General features: G+C 40.5%; 1 protein-coding gene across 1 annotated transcript in view; it reads left to right on the top strand.

The window, feature by feature from the left end:
• LOC122553907 (progesterone receptor-like) overlaps positions 1-8,672 on the top strand; it is a 313,964-nt gene that overhangs the window by 276,998 nt on the left and 28,294 nt on the right. The window contains exon 7 of the mRNA XM_043698410.1: positions 6,681-6,811. Coding sequence (XP_043554345.1) covers positions 6,681-6,811 — 131 coding nt within the window. The remainder of the gene's footprint in view (positions 1-6,680; positions 6,812-8,672) is intronic.

Genomic DNA, 8,672 nt, shown 5'->3' with positions numbered 1-8,672 from the left:
CCTCACAGCACCTTATCTATTTGTCTGTAACATCTACCATTGTTTTGCTGTCACGTTTCATTCTTGCATACAATTTTAGCTAATACATAATCAATTATGTATTTCCTCCACATAGTTTGCATTCTTGTTGACTCAGCTCTTAGTTGAAACAATTACACACTGATGTGAGTTCATTTACCTTGCATAAGTAATTATAAATGCAGAAGTAACACTACTTTACCTATATCCCACAGAGGTCGACAATTCATTTCCTGTAGTAGTAAGACCTCATGTAGAAGAGCAGAGAGTTAAAATGGCAAAATTAGCAGCTGAAATGGCTGATGATTAAGAATTGGTTCATAAATTAAAAATTGGCTTCCCATATCAATTTCAATCTGTGAGGGGAAAAGAGAAATCCTCAAGTGGTAAGGGAACAGGAGATCTCATTGAAGATCATAAGGATAGTTTACCACAGGGTAATGAGAAGGGGAAAGAGAATTGAAAAGGCTCAGGTGTTTTCACTGCAATAAAGTAGGCCACATGAAGTCGCAGTGTTGGTGGGTTAGAAAAAGCAGTGGGAAGATGGATATGGGAAAATAGGGTAAGCCAGTGAGTTTTGTTGGAGTGGTAATAGAAGGCACATAATAAGCTGCAAAAGAATATACAACTGATCAGGGTTGGTTGGGAAAAAAAACTGCCAGATCTTTTTAAAGAATTTTACCTGCATGGGTAAGATTTAATCATGTATGCCAGAAGGAGTAGGTGAAGAACATAAGATTTTAAGAGATATAGGAGCAAGTCAATCTTCGATGGTGAGAGATAAGGAGATATGCTATTAAGAAGGAGTATTGCCAGAAAAATTGGTAATATGTGGAATTCATGGTGTGAAGAGTAGTGTTTCCTTGTATAAAATGAGGTTGGAGAGTCCAGGGAAAAGTGATGAAGTGGTGGTAGAATAGAGAAATTTTCTGTCCAGGGATGCAGCTTATCCTTGATAATGATATAGCCAGTTCACAAGTGGGAGTGATGCCTACTGTGGTTGAAATCGGGCAATTATTACAGGAAGTAAATTCTGGGATTTCAAGGTTCCAAAGCCACAGGTGAAAACAGGTGGAGAAATCAAAGAATAAAGATAAGGATGTTTAAGTTCAATTATAAAAAAAACTATATTTGAATAAATGGTTGAAAAAAAAGCAAGAGCAAGTGGAGGAAAAAGTGAATATTTTTAGCTCAGAGAAATTAGCTAAATTACACAGAAAGATGAAAAACTAAAGCAGCCGTATCAAAAAGCGGGCACAGATGAAGCATCTGATTGTATCCCAGAATATTGCTATCTTAAAAATGAAGTCTTCATTAGCAAATGGAGACCACTACTTATTCAGGCAGAGGAGATGGGCAGAAGTTCATCAAGGTGTATTACCAGTAAGGTATAGAAAGGGGAAATCTCAGGCAGTAATCAAACAAGCAACTTTAAGACCCATTCTCAATTTGAGGAACCTTTGCAAGGGTTTTATTTGATTGCTTAGGCGCCTACCTAGAACAAAATGTGAAAATCAGTATTTGTTGACAATAATAGATGTGTCCACTAGATTTCCAGAGGCCAATCCATTGTGCAGTATCATGGCTAAAATGATTAGAGAAGAGCTACTTCAATATTTTATTAAACTACCTACAGAAATACAATCAGATCAATAATCAAATTTTACATCAAAATTATTCAAAGGGGTTTTGGATAGCTTAGAAATAAAATAATGCAAATCCACTGTGTACCCATCCACAATTGCAGGCAGTATTAGAGTGGTGTCCTCAAACTTTAAAGACCATGTTGAGGGCTTATATAAGGCTACCCAAAGGATTGAGATAAAGGAATTCCATTTGTACTTTTTGCAATTAGGAATGTACCTAATGAATTCAGTGTATTTCAATTAGATTTTGGCAATGAGGTAAAGAAGCACTTAATTGGTGAGTCAGAGTTCGGAGGCCACATATTTGGACTATATGTCAAATTTTAGGGAGAAGTCAAATAAAGCGGGTGAGTTGGCTAGACAACATTAAATGTAGAATAGTGTGTGATGAAAAGGAAGCAAACAAAAAAATCAAAAAATTGTAATTTTGTTAGTGATGATAAAGTATTAGCATTACTACCAGCAATAGATGAAATTTTAAAGGTAAGATTTACTGGGCCTTATGTAGTTGAAAGGAGATTGAGTGAGGTGAATTATTTGATAAAAACGCCAGATGGAAAGAAATAGAACATAGAACATAGAAAAGTACAGCACAGAACAAGCCCTTCGGCCCACGATGTTATGCCGAGATTTAATCCTAATGTAAAATATAGTAACTTAACCTATGCCTCCCTCAACTCACTGCTATCCATGTGCATGTCCAGCAGTCACTTAAATGTCCCCAATGACTTCGCTTCCACCACCACAGCTGGCAACGCATTCCATGCATTCACAACTCTCTGCATAAAGAATCTACCTCTGACATCTCCTCTATACCTTCCTCCTAATATCTTCAAACTACTGCTTCTCAGATGCTGCCTGAACTGCTGTGCTTTTCCAGCACCACTCTACTCCAGAATCTGGTTTTCAGCATCTGCAGTCATTGTCTTTACCTATCTTCAAACTATGGCTTCTCATACCAGTCAATGCTGCCCTGAAGAAAAGTCTCTGGCTATTGACTCTATCTATTCCTCTCATTATTTTGCACACCTCAATCAGGTCTCCTCTCTTCCTTCTTCTCTCCAGAAACAAATGTCTAAGCTTATTCAACCTTTCTTCATAAAGCAAGCCCTCCAGTCCAGGCAGCATCTTGGTAAACCTTCTATGCACGCTCTCCAAAGCCTCTGTATCTTTCCTATAGTAAGGCGACCAGAACTGGACACAATATTCTAAATGTCGTCTCACCAGGGACTTATAGAGCTGCAGCAAAACCTTGCAGCTCTTAAACTCAATCCCTCTGTTATTGAAAGCCAAGACACCATATGCTTTCTTAACAATCCTATCCACTTGGGTGGCAACTTTGAGGGATCTATGTACTTGCACACCCAGATCCCTCTGTTCCTCCACACTGCCAAGAATCCTGTCTTTAATCCCAGATTCAGCATTCGAGTTCGGCCTTCCAAAATGCATCACTTCGCATTTATCAGGTTGAACTCCATCTGCCATTTCTCAGCCCAGCTCTGCATCCTGTCTATGTCGCACTGCAGCCTGCAGTAGCCCTCTTTCCTATCGATGACACTTTCAACCTCTGTGTCATCTGCAAATTTTCTAACCCACCCCTCAACCTCCTCATCCAAGTCATTTATAAAAACTACAAAGAGCAGAGGCCCAAGAACAGAGCCCTGCGGGACCCCACTCAACACTGTCCTCCAGGACAGAATACTTTCCATCGACAACAGTTCTCTGCCTTCTATCAGCCAGCCAGTTCTGAATCCAGATAGCCAAATCTCCTTGTATCCCATACTTCCTGACTTTATGAATAAACCTACCATGGGGAACCTTATCAAATGCCTTGCTGAAGTCCAGATATACCACATCCACTGCTCGACCGTCGTCGACCTGTCTTGACACCTCCCCAAAGAACTCAGTAAGATTTGTGAGGCATGACTTGCCCCTCACAAAGCCATGCTGACTGCCTTTAATCACACTATGCTTTTCCAAATAGTTATAAATCCTATCCCTCAAAATTCTTTCCAAACTAGCGTCTTGAAGCTGGGTATGGAAGCTCTTAATCCTGTCTTTGTTACAGCTAAAAGCTGGGGTTCTCTTCCTGCTGCTCAAATTGCACATGAGACAGTCGGATTTGCTGAATTTGCCTTTGTCAAGGGTATGTTTATGAAATGTTACTATTTAGGAACAGTTGCTGTTTAGTAGTTAAATAACCTTTTATTCTGTTAAGTTTTCCAGTGGAGTTAAGTTATTCCAATACTTATTTCTTTTATTGTATTTTAACTATAGTTTATGAATAAAGTGTGTTTTGCTTCAAGCCTAATAGTTTGACCAATCCAATTGCATCTGGAATGCAATGCCTAGCACTGGCCTTTAACTTAAGAACAAGTTAAGGTTTAGGCTATCTCCTTGATACATTTTCAGGGGATTTGTTCTGGTTTATAGCAAATGCACTTAACAAATTAGTCCTCATCCAAGCTTTTAATGCTGTGGCACACTCAGTCTATGATTGGAAAGTTAACATGCCTTACTGTTACAACCTTAATATTCTTACAACTGTCTACATATTTTGCAGATATCTTCCTTCATATTTCCTGTTCAATTTCCCACTGTGTATTCAGGGACCTATCGTACAATCCCATCAAAGTGATCACCCCCTTCTTATTCCTTAGTTTCACCTATAAAACTTCATTGGACAATCCCTGAAGAACATTCTCTCTGAGGACTGTCATGATATTCTCCCTAATCAAAAACACCACTCTCCCTCCTTTTCCATCCTTTGTCTAGCATCTATAAGCTGGAACATTGAGCTGCCAGTCCTGTTCCTCCCTCACCTATGTTTCTGTAATTGCTATGAGATCCCAGTCCAATAGATATATCCATGCCCTGAGTTCATCTGCCTTATAATCATATGAAATAAATGCAGTCTTCCCTCACTCCCTGCCATGCTCTTGCCTTTCTTATCTATTTAACTTGCTGCCTAACATCCGTGCCAGACTCAAACCTTTCTATAGTTGTATGGCTGTTTGGGTGCCACCCTTCCTGCCAGACCACTTTACACCCTCCCAGGTAGCTCCACCAAGATATTGGTGCCCCCTCCAGTTCAGGTGCAACCCGTCCTTCTTGTACAGGTCACCTTTGCCCCAAAAGAGATATCAACGATCCAAACTCTGAATCTATGTCCCCTACACCAGTTTCCCAGCCAGATATTCATCCTATTGTCCTGTTCCTACTCTCACTAGCACATGGCAACAGGAGTTCACTCTGCAGGACTTCATCCCATTTTCTACCTGTGGTTGGTACCAGTGTGTACAATGACCTGTGGTTGGTACCAGTGTGTACAATGACCTGTGGCTGCTCACACTTCCCCTTGAGAATTTGTAGCAACTGCTGTGCGATATCCTTGACCCTGAAACCAGGGAGCAACACACCATCCTGGAATCTTGTTTGTAGCCACAGAAACGGCCTGCCTGAACCCTGACCAGACAATCCCCTATCACAATTGCTTACTTGATCTTTGCAATACCCTGCATCACAGCACAGACAGTTTGTGGTGCCACAGACCTGGCTGCTGCTGCTGCTGCTATGTTCCCTGGGAGGCTGTCCCCTACAATAGTATCCAAAATAGTATACTTTTGAAGTTGATCACATTTAATCAAAGTTAAAAATCACACAACACCAGGTTATAGTCCAACAGGTTTAAGTGGAAGCACTAGCTTTCGGAGCGACGCTCCTTCATCAGGTGACTGACAATCACCTGATGAAGCAGCGTCGCTCCGAAAGCTAGTGCTTCCACTTAAACCTGTTGGACTATAACCTGGTGTTGTGTGATTTTTAACTTTGTACACCCCAGTCCAACACCGGCATCTCTGAATCATGACATTTAATCAATGCTCAGAGTTTTCATTTTTACTTAATCCAGAGGCTTGTACAGATGAGATGGCATTCACTCTTTCAGCCACTTTCTTCCGATCATGTTGTTCACTGGGGAATGACACCTGCTTGATAAAGCTTTACATTCCTGCAACAAGATCTCCAAAGCTGTCACCTATAGGGGAGCTGATAGTATCTTTCTCCAGCATGTTCTTTACTCTGTAAAACATAGGTTTAAGCCTTTAAGCTGATGTCACTGGATAACCTGTTAGTTGACATTAGGGCATCTCCATTGCAAGATGCACAATGTGTTGCAGCACCATAACATTATTGCAATGCAAGTTCAATTTGTTTCTGAGAAGTGGATATATAAAGAACATCTTCTGCAGAATAGTCACCAGACTGCAGCTGTTTCCATTTAACTTGAGATAATCCTTCAGTATTCAATACGTGCATTAGTTTTGGATAAGTGAAAAGTAGAATGTTTACAAGTATTCTGTATGAATTCTCTATGTATTGGTTACATTCCAGTAACATCCCTATCGAGATGAATCCTGATGAAGGGCTTATGCCCGAAACGTCGATTTTCCTACTCCTCGGATGCTGCCTGACCTGCTGTGCTTTTCCAGCACCACACTCTGGACTCTGATCTCCAGTATCTGTAATCCTCACGTTCTCCTAGTAACATCCCTATGTACATCAAAAGTCCTGAAGTCTTGGTTCTCATTCTTTTGTGTCTCTATGTGGAAAGTATAAATTTAATGTTGGGCCAAACAAAGATCCATTCAAAACATTTGGCCACAGATATGTTTTCAGATGGAATGAAGTATTTCTTTTTATTTTGATTTATTCCTACAATGTGGCCATTGATGGCGAAGCCAGTATATATTGCCCCTCCATAGTTGCCCTCACGACTGCAGTGTTGAGCCACTGTCTTGATCATTTGCAGTCCCTGGAATCAAGATATAACCCCTATGCTATCAGCATTAGAGGTCTTGACACCATCGCAACTGGAGCACTAAGTATCCAAGAATGTAGTGATTAAAGGATAGGATTTACTTTTCTGTTAGATAATTCACACTTGAAAATGACTGGAGTTGGGAACATTGTGTACTTTTTATGCTTGTCATATACTTTGATGATTATCTTTTTCAGGCAGCGAATGCAAAAGTCTGCAATGTATGATCTGTGTATAGCAATGCGACAAATCTCACAAGAATTCATTCATCTTCAAGTGACCCAAGAGGAATTTTTGTGCATGAAAACCTTAATACTCCTTAATACAAGTAAGTGAAAATAGAATTTGACACAATGTAGCCAACCAGCATCCTTTTTCCGAATGAATTATTTTCTAATTTGATCCTGAAAAGTTGACCAATGCTCTGTTTCACTGTTTATCTGTTGGTGTAGATTCTGAGATTGACAATGACCCCATTGTCAATTACACATAAGAGTTTTAAGTTCCCTGAACTGCCTGGTGTATAATTATCTTGATCACTGTGATCATGGTCAATACAACCACAGCAACTACAAACAATAAGTGCTTGTTCTTTGGTTGAGTCACAGGGTTGGTTTGATAGCACACTTGGCGAAAGATGTGTTCTCAGTTGAAATTATTGCCTATTTAAGGAAATTTTTTGAAATGAATTCTTATAGGAGAAATTAGTGATCATATCTGATTTCTATGGAACCCTGCTATTCCTGGTTCTAAACTGAGCCAATATCAGCTCTGGGCTCAAACAATATTCAACCCAAGACTGCTGCCTGTTGCAAATATTTAATCTGTAATTCTAATTGAAAGGTAACAGAGACCAGACAGACCTTTTAATCCAGAAAAAATAGACAGCTTTGAGTTGAATAAAATGTTAAAATGGTCCCAACACACCTACCCTGTTTAATGAAGTTAGGATAAGGGGCAGACAACAACTCGCTTACGTGCCACATATTTAACAATGAATTTAAATTTAACTCCCCTGACCCCAACGTCCCAATATTTGCTGCATCCAAAATTCCTCAACTATTCCCCAACCCTGCCTAATCTTGTCCAGTGCCATTACACTCCCTCACCACGACCTCATTCTCATTGCTTATTTACCCAAACACCAATTACCCAGCTTCTCAGATTGGCTGGCTGTAGCCAGAAGACAGGGAGAAAAGGTTGTGATTGCTTTTCCTGCTCCAAGAGATGGGAAACCTAGTCCTCTGACTTTGCTGACCTCAGTGGACTACTTTATTCCCTTCCTGCTTCCAATTTAACACCCAACCCTCCAAATTGAGCACCAGTCCCAAGATATCAAATATCCATCTTGTTTCTATATCCCGCAGAGAATTTTGAGGAACTGTGCTTGTCAGGAGGAAATCAAGGCTTGGTCTTTATTTTTATTCCAGGTTGAGTTAGATAAATTTTTGACAGTTAAGGGAGTCCAGGGTTATTGACGTGTGGGGAAAAGTGGATGGGAAATAAAAACTGCACAGAGGCTGGGTGCCACCACCAAGTGACCCTTTAATAATTAAAGGGGAGTACACTGGCTGTGGCTGGCTGGCTAGCTAGGTCAGAATCCAGCCTCAACTGAGAAGATTCTAATCTTCTGGTTATATATTTTTTCCTTGCTTCCTGGTGGTGGAAATTTGAATAAAGATTCGTGCACCTTGTTTCTTTCAAGAAAAAAAAATCTCCTGTTTTTTTATTTTTATTTTTTTACAAATCTTTATTCAATTTCCACCACCAGGAAGAAAGGAAACTCCCGCGTGGCCTGTGACAAGCAGTGCCCTTCACATCAAAGGGCAGTGCTGTGTGATCAAAACAGTGAGGGGGAGGGTAGGGACTAAATCAAAATAGAGTTGGAGGGAGAAATGATGCACTCCACTCCCTGCGGCGCCCACCTCTCCCTGAACAACTCCAGGGTGTTGGTCGACACCGCGTGCTCCTTCTCCAAGGACACCCGGGCCCGTATCCCTATTTATTTATTTTTTTTTTCCACCTAAGTGCAGTAGTGCTTATTTTTTTCCCCCAGCACCCATGGTGTGTGTGTGCAGGTGTGAGACACAGTGAAAGACACAAAATGCACAAATCTTTATTCAATTTCCACCACCAGGAAGATAGGAAAACACCCGGGTGGCCAATGACAAACACTGCCCTTCACATCA

This window comes from Chiloscyllium plagiosum, chromosome 10, assembly GCF_004010195.1.
Source record: "Chiloscyllium plagiosum isolate BGI_BamShark_2017 chromosome 10, ASM401019v2, whole genome shotgun sequence".
In the NCBI taxonomy this organism is placed as follows: Eukaryota; Metazoa; Chordata; class Chondrichthyes; order Orectolobiformes; family Hemiscylliidae; genus Chiloscyllium; species Chiloscyllium plagiosum.
The sequence above is the reverse complement of the archived record's forward strand: the minus strand, read 5'-3'. Positions and strand labels throughout refer to the sequence as shown.